The sequence below is a fragment of the Boleophthalmus pectinirostris genome, unplaced genomic scaffold, assembly GCF_026225935.1.
Source record: "Boleophthalmus pectinirostris isolate CB_2022bp ecotype Guang Dong unplaced genomic scaffold, ASM2622593v1 HiC_scaffold_6, whole genome shotgun sequence".
Lineage (NCBI taxonomy): Eukaryota > Metazoa > Chordata > Actinopteri > Gobiiformes > Gobiidae > Boleophthalmus > Boleophthalmus pectinirostris.
In genome coordinates, this window is record NW_026571447.1 from 25269757 (window position 1) to 25288123 (window position 18367).

Here is an 18367-nt window from a genome sequence, read left to right on the forward strand (position 1 = left end):
CAGCTTCTTTAGGCTTCAATCTCAGTCCTGTTGAATCATTGTGGTGAGACAGACAAGCCTGTTGCCCACTGCTACTTGGAAGATCCTCTCTTTATAACACTACTACATTGCAGTGACCACCTAAGCCTATACTGTTTTAAGTTTAATTTAACAAGCAAAATACTTTAATCAATAATCACAAAACACATCTAACAATTCTGAAAGTCATTACTTGTAGAACTTTGCTTACATCATCCACAGTTTGCTTCAGATGCTGTGTAACATTTTTCCACTTTCCACTTTTTACTTGAGCAAAAGTTTTTACTCTTCCAACTATAAGTCCACAAGTGACAAAAGCTTTAGGTTGACAATGTTAAATCATTTGAACATTTGTGTTTCTTGCAGCGCTCCATCAGATATGATCTAGCTCTTTTCATTTTTGTGTTTATCTTTTGATCTTAATCTTCCAGTTATAAATCAGATGCTATGTCCAGACAAATAATTACTCTTACGGTTTCCACAAAAACCTCTTTACTCTTACTTGAGTAATTTCTTTGACCACTACTTGTACTGCTACTTGAGTAATACTGCTTTGAAGTAACAGTACTCTTACTCAAATATAGTTTTTGGCTACTCTACCCACCTTTGATTAAACTGTTTGCAAAAGTACAATTGGGGGCATTGCTTTGCTGATTATAGTTTACACCAAAATTGTAAAATTGCAAAATGATACTAACAAAAATACATAAATACACTACAGCTAACCATGGATGATTCATTATCATAAAGCAGGAGAAGAAAATGGTACAGGCCTGTGTATGTAATGAAGTCCTATGTTTAAGTATATTTCAAACTAAATTAACACAATGACCAGGACAATTCAAATGAATTCTCATTTATTTGTAAAGCTGTATTTGGCACCTGTTTTCCAAGTTAAATCCTGTTGGTGTGGACTCACAAAAAACTACAATTTCAACATGTTAAACTAGCAATGTCACTTTTATCAAGACTTAGGCTACTTCTACTGAACCGAATAGGCTATGTCTTTGATAATGAATACAATTTAATATGAATGAAATTATATTTGAAAATACTCTTTGTACAAGCTACAAACATAATTCATGAATAAAATGGTCCATTGCCATATAGCCAATTATGAAAAATCGATATCTCTATATAGTTATGAGAGCGTGCATGAAAAGCGCGATGAAAGCAGAGTATGATTTAGATTTGATGTGTCATGTGACTGGGCTGTAATGGGGTGGTCCCTCAGACATTTTGGCTCAGGCACTGGCACAGAGCCATCATGGCCTGTAAACAACAACAGCCCTCAGTGAAGCAGACTGGCTGTGAGCGCTAGCCGTCTGAGGCTCGGTCTAAACGGAAACAACCGAGATTAAAATGTGTCGAATGATTTGTTGGTAAGTTATAACATCGTTTTAAGGACTTTTAAACTATTTAGCCACGAAAGCGCATTAAAACGACCGACCTTAGCTGATCGACCTTGTTAGCTAGCGTTAGCCACATTTAAACGCTAGCCAAATTAGCTCCGTGAACAAATGCAGCTAACAGGCGATTTGCACCGATAAATAAAGCGATTTCTAATGCATCTGGAATTAATACGCGGCCTTATGCTTTGACATGCGACCACTTTACACACTTGGCTGTTTAACACGAAGCCTTAAATCTAATTGCTGTCGTATACTAGTCGTATTACATCAAAGCCAAATGGCTGGTACCAAGCTAACACTTGAAAGCTACTGTAGCCAAACGCCATCCGAGTTTGCTCGGATCACATTTTCTGTTAGTGTTATTAGACATACTTTTGCTACATGGACGATTGTCTGCTCACTTAAATCAGGGATCGGTCATATGTTTGATTTCTTGAAAGAGCATGTTAAGGTTTGATTCACGTAGCTCCGGATTTAATCAAAACTAGCGTTATTTACCCCCTCATCCGGAGCGTGTTTTCACCGTGCCATCATGTTGGTTCAAGTGTGCATTTAGTTAGGATTAAGAAAAAAAAGATCTCCATGACTGATCTATTCGGTGTCAAGTCCTAATAACGCTACCATGTTTTCTTTTGTTGTTGTGAAAGTGGTGGACTAGGAATTAATTTATTAACACTAATTGGATTAAGCTTGAAACTTCCGCTAACCCTCAAGTTACTTGTTGTACCACACCAAGTGCTATCTGTGTTCAGTCAAGGCATCTGTTAATCATGTCATTGTTGCAAAGTAATTGCCTTAGTCTATAGTGTTTTCCCTAATAAAACAAAATGCAGTAATGCCCCAAATGCTTCCTTTTTCTTTCCAGTTGAGAACCTTCAGACGGGCCCTTGCTCTCCTCTGGTAGTGTCCTCACCATGTCCTCACAGCAGAACAGCTCAGGGTCCAACAGCCCCACCAACCTCCTGGGTTCTCCTTTCTCAGTCATAAGTCCCGCTCTGAATTCACCCCTGGTATCACCCTCTTTAGGATTCGGACCTATTAGCAACTATCAGGTAAATTATTTTATTTCTTTTTTCCTATTTATTATTATTTTGCAGATGTATTGTCATTTTTATGACTGATGTTGTTTGATCTTAAATATTGAGGTTCTGAATAAGTATTGTTTTTGTAGCTGGGTTCTTCAGCTTCTGCATCAGGGATGCACTCCATCAGCAGCTCGGAGGATGTGAAGCCTCCTTTTGGCCTGCGTCCTGGACCACCTCACAGTCCTGGGATCATGATGTCCCAGAAACGCCTTTGTGTTATCTGTGGAGACCGCTCCTCTGGTCAGTTATTGCATACTTCCAAAAGAACCTAGAGTCTTAAAAACTGACATGTTAAAATTTTTCTTGTTGTTTATTTTCAGGCAAGCACTATGGTGTATACAGCTGTGAAGGCTGTAAAGGATTTTTCAAGCGGACTGTGCGCAAAGATCTGAGTTACACTTGCAGGGATAACAAAGAGTGCCTGGTAGATAAACGCCAGCGGAACCGATGCCAGTACTGCCGCTACCAGAAGTGCCTTGCCATGGGCATGAAGAGGGAAGGTATAAGACCATTATTCTGCATTTTCTTGTACAATACACAGGCATACTGTTTAAATCACGATATCCATTCCTCTATCTATCCTATTCTATTATTTAATTCGTCTTTTTGGTTTGAACTGCTGTGACCGCAGCGGTCCAGGAGGAGCGCCAGAGGAACCGTGAACGTGAGGGAGAGTTTGAGTTCAGTATGTCTGTGAATGAGGAAATGCCCGTGGAGAAAATCCTGGAGGCAGAGACAGCAGTGGAGCACAAGACAGAGCTTCACTCTGATGCAGGCTCCTCTGTAAGTTTTTATGGTGTTTGGTTTGGGTGAGTATCTGATGATTATGATAACTGCAACTTTGTCTGTCTGTAGCCCCATGATGCTGTGACCAACATCTGCCAGACAGCAGACAAACAGCTGTATGCCCTGGTGGAGTGGGCAAAAAGAATCCCCCATTTCTCTGAGCTGCCCCTTGATGACCAGGTCATTCTCCTTCGTGCAGGTATAAAAAACATTCCACAGGCAGTAGTGTCACATTAGTTTCCGTACACACCTTTTGGTTCAGTGATATACAAAGGTTTAGGTGCATTTTGGCAAAATGACACGCAAGCCATAGCACATTACCTATATCACAAATTTGTAATGTGTGTGTGTAATTTCAGGGTGGAATGAGCTCCTGATCGCCTCATTTTCCCACCGGTCCATTGCTCTTAAAGATGGAGTTGTTCTGACCTCTGAGCTGCAGCGTGACAGTGCACAGAGTGGTGGAGTTGGAGCCATTTTTGACAGGTAAATTAGACCTTTTATTCAAACCAATGTAAATGTTGTTCTAGTTTATCTAATTCAGATTTTCACTATAGGGAGAGTGTGCAGAGTGCTGAAGTTGGTGCCATATTTGACAGGTATATTTCTCCATTTCTCCAGTCTTTTAGCTAGATATTGTTGATTTAGCTGAACATTCTGCTGATGCTTTGTTATAAACCAGGGTTCTCACTGAGCTTGTCAATAAAATGAGAGATATGCAAATGGATAAGACGGAGCTAGGCTGCCTCAGAGCAATTGTTCTTTTCAACCCAGGTAATGATATTCAGACTAATAATGTGTTATATTTTCATAGTATAAAAATGTGAATTAAGCCTTAAAATCTTTATTTCTTTTGTGCAGATGCTAAAGGACTTACCAACACCAGCGAGGTGGAGCTCCTTAGGGAAAAGGTCTATGCATCATTGGAGGCCTATTGCAAACAGAAGTATCCAGAGCAGCAGGGAAGGTGAATGCCCTACATATGGCACCTGTGCTCAGGCCAAATGGCTGGCTGTTTCATTATTTTGTTTTTCTGTTTGTTTTTTTGCAGGTTTGCTAAGCTACTTCTTCGACTGCCTGCACTGCGCTCCATTGGCTTGAAGTGCTTGGAGCATCTTTTCTTCTTCAAGCTGATTGGCGACACACCTATCGACACTTTCCTAATGGAAATGCTTGAAGCTCCCCATCAGTTGTCTTAGGTTGAAACAGAGGCTTACTGTGGTTAGGTTTAGATGGCTGAAGTCTGGGAGGCTGGAGTGGGACTGGAGTGGCACTTTAAGTTCTTTGAACATTTGTCAGTGTGTCTCACTGCTGTCTGGGTTACACTTTTGTAGTGCATCACAGATTTGCTCTTCAGATCAAACCCAAGGCTTGGCATAATCTACAATCTGGTGCTATAACCTTACGCGCAACTATGCTTACAAAAGTATTTTTTAAAAACAACGTAACAAATTTCCTTCAAATGAGCAGAAATTTGGAATTACTTTTTTATAAACATTTTTAGATGCGTCAAAATTGAGTTTCGGTTATTGTGACGGAACTACAAAACCTATTTTTAAAGCTCAACTTAACCAGATAAGTAAATATGCATGAAAAAGCAGTCTCTACTTTGTAATGTAAAACTAGATTTTAACCAAACATAAGCTGTGATCTGTAGGAATGTGCAGCTCAGTTTACAGCAGATGAAAGAACCATGCTAACAGTGACAAGTCAATCACTCATTTTGTCAAATGCAGCTTGTCTTGATCTTGGATCATCAGCTTTATATGTCTGGTAAAACTATACAGTTAGATGTTTACTTCGCCGTTTCTCAATCTAATCACTTTATGGCTAATTAGACTGCACTGCACACCTGCTACTTTCTATTTTTAAAACTTTCTTTAAAAACACTTGCTCACTAAATGATGTGAGAGTGTTTGCCTTTTGGTGCTATTTCAGGATATAATTTGACATCCAGATGCATAGAGCAAAATGCACTATGAACCAAAACTATATAAGAAAATATGCAAAAAAAAAAAGAATCCCTTTGTTAATCTTTGTTGAAATGTAGCAATATAAAATGTAAAAAGCTTTCTGCCTGTGAGTCTTTTCAGGGGTTTTCCAAATCCAATCATGTCTGGTGGAAAGGGAATTTCAGTTTTATAATGATCTCTACACCTCTAAGGTACTGTGCAAACATAATTGTTCAGGGACATTGTAGATGGGAAACTGATGAAAAAATGATTAGGAGATAAAATATATTTGAAACCCTTGCCCTTGGTTTTAGTTAGTGTAAAGCAGAACATGTCTTGGATTGCACTGGATTTGCTGAGACAGTTTCAGCTGATTTTCTTTTGTGTGCTTTTTTAATGCTCAGTTGTATTTCCTACTTTTGGGCCCTTTATAGGTAGCTGTCTTGTTCATTATGTCTCTGCGATTTATTCAAGCAAATCATAATCACCCTTAGATCCATAACACCTGTGGATAAATAGGAATTTCAAACACAAGGTTTTTGTGACAGCCGCACATCAACACGAGCTGAACTGAGAAACCTGTCATCAGCCGCCATTTGCTCAAGTGACTTGAAGCATGGGTTGTATGGACTAAAAATAAAGAGGCTTAACTTTTACTGTGGTCTGTTTTTTTTTTTTTTACTTAGAGCAAAATTATACATAATCAATACGAACTTTCATTTACCTTTATTTGTCAGCTTTAGTGGTCAGCATATTCACATTCAAAAGTCATTGTGAAAATATTTGTGAGCTGTGTAATAAAATAAAACTCGAGACATTCCACAGACCTACTCAAAAGTCAAAGTGGCATTGCTTTTATTAACACATTTTAAACCGTGCATGGCTTGGTTTGCATAAATTAGATTTAAAATAATACTGCTTTTTAGTAATATACACTATTCTACATGTGGACCAAAAAGGAAAATTACAAAACATTGTAGTTACACATACATCATTTTTAAAGCAGTCTCCTTTTCACTTATCACAAAACACCAGTTTGTCTTCAGTGATTTCAGTTCTACTTTGGTTCTACATGTGACATGCTACACATAAACGCTAAGGTGCTGAATAGTAATTGCTCATGTAGTTTAAATGAGTTTTTCCACTGCAATTTTTACTTGACCAATTCAGATAATGGTTGAATATTTGCATCTTTACTTGTACTGAGCTGCTGTCACAGTGATTTTACATTTGTTAAGAAAAGGACAACCCCCCTTTTTGTCTTTTTAAATGTTCAATGATGCCTCTAAAAATCACAACACCTTTGAACTGTGGACCACTTTATCCAAATGTTATAGTAAGGCAAAAGCTTGTTGAAGACTGTTATAAATAAAGCTACTGTAGTAAACAATAAGAGGACGTGATAAATCCTCCAAATGCAATACAGCGACAAATACACATGCTCTCACAGACTCCAGATGAATTCTCCCTGAAAACATAATAAATATCTGCTCATAAGAGGCTTTCCCAAGTGTGTAGCTGGATGCTGTATCACTGCAAGAGCCTTTGTATAGTGCTCAGTTGATTTGTGTGATGGTGATTTAAACATCTCAACTGCGTTACATTTTACTACATTTGTTGTTTTGTTTTTGCTTTTACTAGACAACAAGTAACCTTATCTACATATTGTAACCATTGTACCCAAGATCGCTGGTTATTAGTGAAAAGATAAACTTATCAAGTAGAGTCCTCTCATTGACACCCACTGTTAATATCCAGTGCACATTTTACTTTCTGAGCACCTTTTTCCAAAAACAAAAACCTACAGTAGTAAAAAGGAAATCAGAAATGCAAGTCCATCAACTATACAATACCAACAATGTCTTTTACTGAAGATACAAAGCTGCTGAAGCCATACAAACCATTCAGTCATCTGAATATTAAATGAGGCCAAGGACCTTTGAACTACACAAAAACTTGTGTTTTCTCTCCAGGATGCTTGTGACTGAGCTACGTGAGTGCAGATATTATGCTTATCCAGCTATCGCAAAGCTTAGTGCTTTAGAAGGCAGCTGTGTTTTTGGTGCCCATCAAAGTCAAGACCTTTTATCAGCTGAGTCGAGTCTGTCGGTTCTGCAGCGTAAACATGATGCAGAGATAAGAGACCTGCTGTTCGATGCTTGGGCCCGCTCCACTCAAACCTGTGTACAACGTGTGGTGCTAACAGAGGAGTCCCACATGTGAGGACCTACTCACACCTGCAGCTCTGAGCTTGATAAACCAAGAGCATTGGCTTCCTCTGTTGTCAAACCATCTCTCAGTGTCCTCCTCACTGTAGGGAAATACAAATGAGATCACATATCATTATCATATAGTTACAAATACAAAAATGTGAAGTGTGTCTGAACCCACATGACTTTCGATTGGCTCGTGAGCGCCTCCTCTCTCGGGGCAGGGTCCTGTGGGTCGGCCCCTGTGTGGCTGACCTCACTATTCTCTCCATAATCTCATCAGCAGTGTCATCCACACAGTTCACTGGGTCATCATTAGTGGTACACCAAGGGGGGACACGCCCTAATACAAAGTCACATGTTTAAGAGGACAGTGGTACATGTGCAATGAGAAGTGGCAAGACCTATGTCAATGTCAGTTTTATTTTTTACAAGATATACAAAGAAGTGCAAGAACTGGTGAGCATTTCAAAGATAGTAACAGAGAAGAGGCTAGATATACAGAGATATTTTCATCATAAAACAGTACTTAAAGCCATTTCCTGTGGGTCGTGTGACACCTGCTTGTCTTTTGAGATCTTATTGCTTTGCCTGGGATGTTCTGCAGTATGGCATTGGACTTATCTGTCTTGCATTTATTGATTAAAGAGGTTTCTATTGCTTAAAAATCCCTTGAAAAACATTCTTACTGTGAGTGAGCTCACCTCTCCACAGAGCAATGTGATTTAATCTGTTATGTCTTCATGCAGATAGGTAAGTTTAATACCTTACTGTGGAACATTACAGGCATAGCATCTCATAGCATCAGTTAGTAAACTACTCCTTCCTCTAACTTTATTTATTTATTTATTTTTGTATGGGCTCAGTTCTTGTAATTCCTACCTACCTTTGTTAATGTTAAATATATTACAAAATTGTGACATTTTCCAATGCAGTGGGAATGGATGGGGGACCAAAAAGATGTATACCAGGGGTGCTCAATACGTCGATCGCCAAGGTCGTGTGGGTAGATCGCCGTGTCTCGTCTTGGACTCGCATTTGAACTCAGTCTTGTCTCTCACTAAGGTCTGACACTCAACAAGTGTGATCATATTTCATTACAGCCGCTGCTGTTGGCAATAAACTTGTACAGGTGTGCAAGAGAGTGTGGGGCGTCTCAGTGCAGCCTGTGCGCTCAGTGCAGCCCGCGGAGACTCTACGGCACATCACAAATACACACGCTCCCTATGCACGGCTCGTCTGCAACAGCGTGTGCCCTCGTGTACCAGCGTGCATCACAGGGCAGGTTAAACTTCCTAAACATCCTACCTGTCCACCTGCCTCACGTCAGCACGCCGCCCCTCGCCTTTTCACGCTCTCGCTCCTTCCTGCTTACAGCGAACACAAGCCCCTCCCACAGTGCAGCTGATTAGAAGAGCAAGACCAAACGTGAAGCAAAAACGAGTCTAAAATTTGTGTTGCAGTGTTGGCACAAAGCAGGTCTACAGCATAGAGCAGATCTACAGAACAGACCTACTGCCACATTTGGCTGAAGTTTGCCTAACAAAAGTGCAGAAATGCATCTGTGTTTGTCACGATGTGCGTTTGGTTTGGTAAACATGCAGAGCATGGTAATATCACTGCAAAACCAGAAAAGAATGCAACTCCAGTTTGGAACTTTAAAAAGCAGGTTTAAAAATCTTCCTTCACTTTTTTTACAGTTTTGTGTAAAGTGCCAGAGGAAGTTCTCTTAAAGAAGGGGTGAGGGTCCAAAAAAGGGGCACAAAGTGTTTCAGTGCAGTTTGCTTGGCTTTGTATTAGGTAGATCTTTATGACTTGGTCATTTTGTAAGTAGCTCGCATGCTAAAAAAGTGTGAGCACCCCTGATGTAGACGGTCACTGTTAACCTTTTTTAAATGATTAATTCTTCAAAATGTCCCAAGAACTCATCTATTTGTGAATATTTATGGCTATTTCTGAAGTTATCTAACCTCTGGTACCATTGGCCCTGGTGCGAGAGCGAAGGCCTGGCAGAGTGCTGGTGCTGCTGTCTCCTCCCTGTGAGCCGTTCCTCAGCACTGCTTTCATGTTCTCATGTTCAGCTGCATTTTCTGCAAACTCCAGGCCCTGAGGCTGGTGCTCCTGGGGGTCTGACGTGGTACTGCCAAATTTACCACTCTGCAATGCACAGACACAATAAAGGTTTGATGGTCTTAGGTTTCAGATTCGTTTTTCCACCACAGCACGGTTCAAAATACAGAAGTTGCATATCTGTGTACAAAAATAGTTTTCAAACAAATGTGTTGTATTAGTAATTCCTAAGGGGGAAGTATCTCTCCTTCAAGTCAACACTCCAACTCCACGCCCAACTTTTCTGCTCCACCGTCAAAAACATTTAACTTCCTCATTCACTGTAGGTTACACACAGAGATCTATAAGTTAACCAACCAAGAACAACAATACTCTTTGTTAAAAACATTTCAACACATGTTAGACAGGCTTTCATGCGTTTGTTCAGTTGTTTCATACCTCACTATCGTCATCATCCTCGCTCTACAAGAGGTAAAGCATAAATGAACTTTCAATACAAACACATGTAGTTCAACTCTTGTGGCTAACATTTACAAACCAAACTAATTTCATATTGTTTTGTATCCATAAGAATACTGTAGCCTGTGGAAACAAAACTTTCACCAAATGTCTTGTTTAAACGCTCAGATGTGGTTCGTGTTATTCTCCCTCATATATGTCGAGAGGTTTGAATTTTCACACAGTGATTGAATTAGTGTCCCTTTGAAGAGAGAGGGGCCCCCGCCAAGGCTTGCTGTGAAGTCCAGTCTGGAGCAGCCGCCTCCTCTGGGTTTAAAGGATTTTAATCAGGCATCCAAGTGTTTTCTCTGGCCTTTCTGAGCCTGCCACAGCTACAGAATAGGATACACTGAAAACAACTGGCTGTTTGTTGATACAGTAACCTATACATGTGAATACCAAGAAGTGTAGTTGATGTCATTAGGAATGTATGTCGGCTCTTCATAAAACAAAGACACTAGGCGCTTAAAGTAGGATCAGAGCTGTGCCTGGGGAGGGTTCACATTAAACAGGTTTGCGTTCTCGTTTTAGAATTTGATGATGTCATAATTTCAAATGAAAGGCACGAGCCAATCGTACTCGATGGGAGATTTACTATTTTTAATGGTAAAATATCCCAAATTATGATCCACAAATGTTGACCCTGATCATTATCTGTTAGAAATTGACTGCAGAAATTTCTCATATTAATTTTATCGCTTTCAACTCAAAACAATCATGTCTTGGAATAATAATGGCACTACTTTCTGAAACAGTTGTGAAAAATTGTTTCATTTATTGTTTAAGATATTGAACTTTGTGCGTTTTTTGCTTCATGTGGACAGGCCCACTAATTACAGATATTATTAACCATAAGGTAAACAAATCTGACAGATAAACAGCAAATTCCACTGCAGAATTTTAACCTGTCCTCCGGCTCCTCCACCTAAACTATATGGAGTCAAGCTGTGATGAAGTCACGACAACATGGTTTTCAAATTTTAGGAATTGATTGTGTCAAAAACACAGATGGGGTGCAGGTGCCAGTTTTCCCTATTAATTACACTGTATTGTCAACAACAATTTGATGGTGAATGTCAAACCGAATCATTTCTGTTAGTGACCAGACCCAAGTCTCATTATATTTCAACAAAAATCTGAATTTTAACCAAAAATTGCTCCACATCTGTATTAAAAATGATAGCTCTATAGAATGTGATGTCATGTGAAACCCAACAACTGGACTAAGATGGAGCATGAGGAAAGAGATATTCATGTGGCCTACAGCACTTACATCTGTGATCATTTTCCCCCGGGTCTTGTTCCTCTCCCTGTGATTGGCTCGTTTCTGTTTCTGCTGCAGGACGCGCTCTCTCGTGGTGCGGTACTCCAGGGCAAATTCACTCAGGACTTTACTAAAGCGGTGGATGCTGACCTCACGGATGCCATAAACGGGATGACCCAAGAAAAGCAAGAACGCATGGAACCTGTAGAAAAGCAAAGCCAGCCCTCTTTAATCAAAACCACACAACAACCATATACAACCATCCTATTATGTCATACAATAATTATGGTCATACCTATTGATTATCCTTCGATGTACAACCTTCAGGATAATGATTCTCTCTGCACAGTCTTTTAAGAAATCGGACATTTTTTGTTTCAGCGCTGCTTTCATCTCGTGTTTAGAGATGACCTTCAGATGATCCCACGATGCTTTGCAGCGTCTCTCCATCTGAGCCAGATTGTCTTGTAACTGATCAAAGTCCACCTGTGGAGACAACAGGTCATGACCAGCGTACAGTGAGTTTATGCACAGTACAGTATATGATCTGTAACTCCTGCCTCATGTTGAGTGATCTTTATCTTATACTTGTATAAGGCAGAACACTATGAACACTGCACAATGTGCCACTCCTTTAAGCACCATAGTGTTAAGTAGAGTGGCTTTTATGGTTATACTTATTTAATAATTACAACTTAATTAGTCTTAATAAAGTGTGAATAAAGATTTAATTGATAAAGAACAAATAGTTCATATATTATTCAGGTGTGGTAACTACTTAAAGAGGGTATTAAGTATTTACTAAGCCTGAATCATTCGTAAAGGTGCACTGTGCAACTTTTTAGCTGCTTGTCTCCATGAAGATATTATTGCCTTGCCTGAAATGTTCCATGGTATAATATTAAACATTTCCATCTAGCATTTATTCATTATGGGTGTTCCTATTACTGTACTCAAAAAACAATAATTCCTTAGGGGGTTAATAGGGGTGAACATGTCGAACAAGTGTGTGGAACATTCAAGGCAAAGCAACACTGGTGGCGGACCTTCCACTAGAAATGTTATGCAGTGCACCTTTAATAAACAATTTCTTCATTATTAGAAAGAATTCAGCTTTTCTACAGCTAATTGTCACTTGATATTGCATTCTTTTTTTCTATTCACCTCTTTCTTATGTATAATGGCAAAATAGGGGACAATATGCAACTTGACCTAACTAATAATGTTGTTTATTTTTTCATTGCAAAATTTGAATGATTCTGATATGCCAAATAAAAACATAATTAAAGCTCACCTTGGTAAGGCGTGTGATGGCTCCTATCTCGGAGTAGAGGTCAGTGCTGTCCGGAAACTTCTCGACCACGATGGCACAGGCGTGGTGCAGCAGTGACTGTTTGTGAACCGTGTCCTTCACCTCCGGAACTTTCTCCAGGTAATTTAACTCAAATCCTTTTGCCTACAGAAGCATATGTACACCCAATGAGTCACTGAGAAAGGCAGGAAACAACCAATACCTAACTTGCACTAATTGTGGAGCATTTCCTCTTCAGCATACAAGAAAAAAGGTTTCAGAGTGGAGTGGATTTCTGGATTTATTAAGCTGGATTTATCAAAAACCACAATCTACTCTCAAAGCCCACTGACTGATTGTTCTACTTACCACTGTGCGCCGAAAAACCACAGCAAATATAATCCTAACAAAATCTCCCTTGTTCCTTTGCCAGTTTTAAATGGCTTACCGTGAAACCCGAATGCAAACACTACTTATGGGAAGTAGTTGTTTTGATGTTGATGACTAATGCTTTTCCCGTGCATGTTTGCCTTTTCATATGTAGCTCCATGCCTGTGTGTACAGCATATAGAACTAAATAACATGTGTGCTCAGTGAGAAACCACAAAATGTTCTGAGACATTGTGAGGTTGACAATACAAAGACAGGCAGCACATTCATACACAACACAATGAGGTGGTGGTGATGATATAGAAAAGAATTTCACACAGATTTTGAGATCTATTAAAAATATAATATTCCAGATGTACTGAAGTAATAAATATCCACTGGAAACTGTAGGCTACTTAAGTACAGTACAGATAATGAAAAATTGCACTTGAGTACAAAACTGTTACTTTTGTACTTCACGCTATCCATTAGTGCCCTATACTGTATGTCCAGAGATACACTCACATTTGTGCCATTCAGGAAGTTGCCAATGGCGAGCAGTGTGGTCAGAATGTAACGGAGAGTCTTGTTTTTCTCTAACTGGTCCATTCCTTCTTTGAGATCCTGAAGAGGTTCGGCAACTTCCTGAAATGAATAGATATTAACAACACATCCATTTAACTATGAATAGTCTGCCTACAGGAAGTACACATGCAGTAGTTCGTCCAGCTCCTTTGCCATTCAAGCAAAATGAAATAAAACAATTAGGAGCCTACCTCTCTAATCCCTCATAGAACACAATATAAATGTGACTGTAGCTGCAGGTTACTCAGAGGCCGTCTTATGTATTATGTATTATGTCTTATGTCTTATGTAAGCAGCACAGGCCATGTCATTCAAACAGACAGCAGCTCTGTGTGTCTGACCTTCTCCATCAGCTCATAGTCCATCTTGAAGGCCCACAGCTGCAGCCGTGCACTCAGTTCTGTGATGGAGGACAGGGTCAGGAGGAACTGCTCCGCACTGCCCAGGGGAACGTCCGGGCTCATCAGCTGCGCCTCCTGGATCCTCTGCTTCTCCTCCTCCGTTGGGATCATGGTCAGGATTTTCTACATGAAGTACAAAGAAGAAGAAAGGAAACACTTGTGGGAGTGTTCTGTCAACTACAAATGTCAAGAATTTATTTTATGTAATATGTCGCAGGAAATAAGTTTACAGCTGTGTTTATCTCAAATGTTGCAGTCTTCCACAAACCTGTGTGACAGGTGAACTCCTAACCTCACATTAGATTTCGTGAGCAGATGGGCTCATAGACTTAAGGTGAGAAAGTTTCTCACAACTGCCATCACAAAACACGTTATATAACATGTAAGATGCAACATGAATCACTACTGTGCAGGGTATGTGCATTAAGTAGTAAAGGAAATTCACAACTGCTTCTCATTATTTCAAATCAGTTAGACGGCCAATGTAAAGAAACAAGACAGATTTTCTATAATTCCCTCCAGATCAGACAAATCTGTAAATGTTATGTGATATTTTTAGTGCTGGCTCAAGTATATTTAGATGGTATTACGATGAATCAAGATTAAAATGCGTACCTCAATGCCTTCTTTGTTAAGAGCGTATTCATCAAAGTTGAGGATAGCAGTTTTGATTGTGCGAGGGGGAGGTAAAACTGTCAATCCGATGTTTATTGCATTACTTCGTTTGGAGTCTAGAACAATGATTTCTTGTCGTTTTCCATCAACTGTAGCTTTCTATAAAAAAAAAAAAGTTAAAAAATCAAAAACAAATGATCAATAATATAATTTAAAAACAGAGCTTGAGTTGTATTATGTTCATCCTAAAAACAACATTCCTTGGGAAAAATATGAGGTCATTGATGAAAAGGGTGCAAATTTGGATATGACTTTCTGATGACAAATCACTAATTATGGAAAATAAATAAACAACTGGGATGTTGGTGAGAGCTTACTTTAGTGACAGGCAGCTCCTTGGACTTAGACTCAAACAGCTGCTCCAATTTGGATGTGTCCAGTTTGATGGGCTCTAGTTTGGACCAGAGTGAGTCCTTACAAAATTTATGGCTCTTGCTCTGCCAGTCCACAGGCCGGACTTCGTTCCAGAAAAGACGAATAGTCTTCTTCTTCTTTTGGAACACAGGAACATCCCCTCGGCAGAGCTGGGGCGAAGGTGGGGGCATGGGAGCCATAAATGGAGGAGGTGGGGGCATCATTTTACCAAAGATGGGAGGAGGAGGGGGACACCCAAACAGAGGAGGAGGAGGGGGCAGTGCAGCGTGGTGCAGAGGAGGAGGAGCAGGTATAGAGTCACCTGATCTCATCAGATTGTCCATGTCTAAAATGTCCATGTCGTCTTCATCCCCCAGATCTGTGAAGTCCATCTCTTTGATGCGCAGCTCTCGGGGTGTGGCAAGCAGCTGGTCCCAGATGTGGTCTGACTCTTTCTTAGGGGGTAATGCTGCAGGGACACTGGTCACTTTCTCCTGAGTCTGCTGCTGTTCTTTTAGGCTCTCCACCTCTGACGGACAGCCCAGTCCTTTGACCAGATCTCCAAACTTCTCTGCCACAGCTCGGACTGAACCATGGTCCCGATGCCCCACATCCCCCTTTTTCACAGCCTCCTCTCGGGCCTGTCTCTGGGCCTCCAACGTGGAGATCCTGCTCACCAGGCTGCCCACAGCAGGCACACTTGTCTCTACACCTTTCTCACACTTACTACTCTCTGTCTCAGTCGTCTCAGGGCTGTCTTCATTGTTGTTGTCTGTTGTTTGGGAATAAAGCATGTCCAGCATGAAGCGTTTATTACTGAGGATTTTGTCACAGTTCCCATTCACATCTTGAATATCTTCATCACACTGAATTAGCTGACCTGTAACGATGAGAACAGGGATTGTAAATGTGTAGAATATAGATCACTTTAACATGAATAGTGTATTATGTGACTGAATGTAATACCTGTTTGGATGTCTCGACTCAGCCTGTCCTCGCGCTCCTCTCTCTCCAGGGTGCTGCTGGTGGAAGAGATGCTGGATGCTGAACAGTTATCCTTTTCATTCACTTCCTCATTCTGTCGTTCCTTCTCACTCAGGAGCACACTGTCCTCCTCGTCTCTCTCCATCTGCTGCTCTTTCTCACACTCATCCAACTCCACGTCCACATCTGTCTCCGCCACCTCAGCGACCTGCACTCCTCCCTCCAGCTCCTCCACAGTCTGGAGCTGCTCCTCTGACTTTGGCTCCTCACATGCCTCCTCACTTGTCTCTTCTCTGGATGAGGGCTCTGCAGTGGGGCCCTGGTCACACTGTCTCTCAAAGTCACCCCTCTCTTGGTTACTCTTTCGGGTACTCCCTTGGGTACTCTCTTTGATACTTTCTCTTTCCCATGTGTCTTTGTGCCGAGCTGTGGGGGAGCTCTGTGTTACTCTTAAATCTGGACTCGTGGTTCTGGTCTGTAGGTCCAGACTGGGCTCTGAGCTGTGCTCCAGGTCTGCAGGAGAAATCAAAACAAAGTTCACAGGAACACTCTTTGTACGGCACTATTTCAACACATGCACATGATCAGATCCAGCAGAAACAGATTGTTTAAGTAAAACAGCTTTAAATTACTTCCTGTATGACTGATGGAAGTAAAAGCAAGGAAATCATTTGAAGTAATCACTCATGTTTATTTTAATTGATTATGTCCTTTTGGCTTCTTCTACATTTCATGCAAAACTTGGATAAACAAAAAACAGAGACTAATATCTCAAACCGCAGATGTTTTTGTTTTGTTTTTAAATTGAAGGTTGTAATATAGGATTTACCTGGCTTGGTGCAGGCTGTAGTGGCTGTGTCTTCTTGTGAGATGATGGATGGGGTGGTACTGCGCGACGCTGAGCGGCTGCCTGATCTGGGACTTAAACACAAAGTGATCTCTGTTCGCCCTCTGAAGGGCACCCGAGGGTGCTCTCGCTCAAACTCCTCTGCAGCCAGTCGCTCTACAGCCTTGTACCTATTGGAAGATGTACATGTTTACATTTGTCTCGATAGTCTGCTTTTGCCTCAATAACAAATGGCATTTGAAAGTTCTGCTGAAGAACATTCTTCCAGTATTAGATGAATAAGGTTCTGTTGTCACCATTCATGCTCTGATATTGGCAGAGGCTTTGCTCACCGAATGGAAAAACAAAACCTCTCTGCAACATCTGGCACAGGGAGCATACGATTTTTCAGTTGGATGATTTGTCTACATTTTCTGCTAATGAGTTACTGTGGGAAGCATGAAGGAATAGTTTCAGAAAACACATTTCAAAACATTTCATGAGGAGAAATTCACCAATACAATCCGTCCAAATCACTATTAAACACTTGTCTTGTTAACCTCTGGGCTGTGAGGAGGCAGTCTGTCCTCTGTGATTTGGTCTAAGGGGGGTGCAGCACATTTTACATCTGCAACCAATTACAAAATGGAGCTAAAAGCATTTTCACAGCTCCCAAGTTTTTCATCTACATATTTTCACACCTTTAAAATGATTTTGGTTTTGTTTTTTTAAACCAGAACTTCAGGTCATTCTGAACCCACCTCTCCTCTCTGGCTTGTCTGGCCTCTTCCCTCTTGTCCACATAATCTCGGCTGCAACACAAAATACAACCAGTAAGCTTTGTTTATTTCTTCACATGCTATTACATATAAAACAGTTCAAATAAGGCAAACTATAAAAAGCTATGACTGTTTTTGAATAAAAATACTTTATTTGGGTTTCAGGGATTTGTAAAGCAAAACTCACTTGAAGCGATTTCTTTCTTCCCTCTCAATCTTCAACAGACGCTCTTCTCGTTCTTGGCGCCTCTTCTCTCTCTCCGCGGCCAAAGACTCCTGGTGCTGTCTGTACGATGAAGTAAGCAACCCTCCTAGAGCCGCTCTGCATGCCAAACACACAGGAATATATGACAGCAAAAGTAACTAGAAGTAATAGGTCTGTGTTTGATATACATATGTGATGTATTTGATGTAGGAGTCCTTTACATAAGATTTCATTATAAACAATAAACTATGTATGGTATGTCAAGCTATAAAAGGACTTTGAACACTGACCTGTCTGCTTTGGAGTCTGTAGAGGAGGAGGATGCACTGGCGAGGCGGTGAACGGGTGAAGGGGGAGTCTGCTGTTTGCTGTTATTTATCCTTCAATGAGACAAATACATTATAGCACATGATCGATCCAATGAAATCCAATGAAGACATAAAAAACAGGTGCTTCCATATGTTAATGATATCAACTGAAGGAATTTGCTATGGGAATTCCAATGCTGGATGAGGAAGAGCACGCCAGAAAAGCAATCTTCAGTATAATATCCATGTAAAGCTCACAGCGCAGATGCATTTTAAGAACAAATACAACCAAACA

The 18367-nt window shown here is 40.5% G+C and overlaps 2 protein-coding genes across 3 annotated transcripts in view; one reads left to right on the plus strand and one right to left on the minus strand.

Annotated features, from left to right (window-relative positions):
- Positions 1-1240: 1240 nt before the first annotated feature.
- Positions 1241-5909, plus strand: rxrbb (retinoid x receptor, beta b). 2 transcript variants are annotated; one of them, XM_020937103.2, is made up of 11 exons: positions 1241-1400; positions 2296-2482; positions 2602-2755; positions 2836-3015; positions 3147-3298; positions 3371-3500; positions 3661-3787; positions 3859-3900; positions 3984-4075; positions 4163-4268; positions 4353-5909. In XM_020937103.2, exons 2-11 carry the CDS (start codon positions 2345-2347, stop codon positions 4498-4500), a joined length of 1269 nt encoding a protein of 422 aa, XP_020792762.1. In that variant the 5' UTR covers positions 1241-1400; positions 2296-2344; the 3' UTR covers positions 4501-5909. The 2 variants fall into 2 exon arrangements, with proteins under 2 accessions (XP_020792762.1, XP_055019425.1); XM_055163450.1 differs by having other exon boundaries at positions 2836-3014; positions 3134-3298.
- Positions 5910-6036: 127 nt separating this feature from the next.
- The window catches only part of fhod3b (formin homology 2 domain containing 3b), an 80548-nt gene continuing 68217 nt past the window's right edge, over positions 6037-18367 (minus strand). Inside the window, exons 12-26 of the mRNA XM_055163449.1 lie at positions 18055-18144; positions 17747-17881; positions 17542-17592; positions 16784-16971; positions 15937-16467; positions 14934-15850; positions 14557-14715; positions 13882-14064; positions 13481-13600; positions 12590-12751; positions 11591-11781; positions 11305-11497; positions 9434-9620; positions 7645-7806; positions 6037-7564 (exon numbers count right to left, since the gene is read on the minus strand). Coding sequence (XP_055019424.1) covers positions 7485-7564; positions 7645-7806; positions 9434-9620; positions 11305-11497; positions 11591-11781; positions 12590-12751; positions 13481-13600; positions 13882-14064; positions 14557-14715; positions 14934-15850; positions 15937-16467; positions 16784-16971; positions 17542-17592; positions 17747-17881; positions 18055-18144 — 3349 coding nt within the window. The 3' untranslated portion in view covers positions 6037-7484. The remainder of the gene's footprint in view (positions 7565-7644; positions 7807-9433; positions 9621-11304; positions 11498-11590; positions 11782-12589; positions 12752-13480; positions 13601-13881; positions 14065-14556; positions 14716-14933; positions 15851-15936; positions 16468-16783; positions 16972-17541; positions 17593-17746; positions 17882-18054; positions 18145-18367) is intronic.

What these genes read in the sequence shown, in the direction of transcription:
- rxrbb (XM_055163450.1), top strand. Translation starts at nt 2,345, where the DNA reads ATGTCCTCACAGCAGAACAGCTCAGGGTCCAACAGCCCCACCAACCTC. An exon ending in GACCTATTAGCAACTATCAG is followed by an intron (nt 2,483 to 2,601) that starts GTAAATTATTTT and finishes TTGTTTTTGTAG; the next exon opens with CTGGGTTCTTCAGCTTCTGC. An exon ending in GGTCATTCTCCTTCGTGCAG is followed by an intron (nt 3,501 to 3,660) that starts GTATAAAAAACA and finishes GTGTAATTTCAG; the next exon opens with GGTGGAATGAGCTCCTGATC.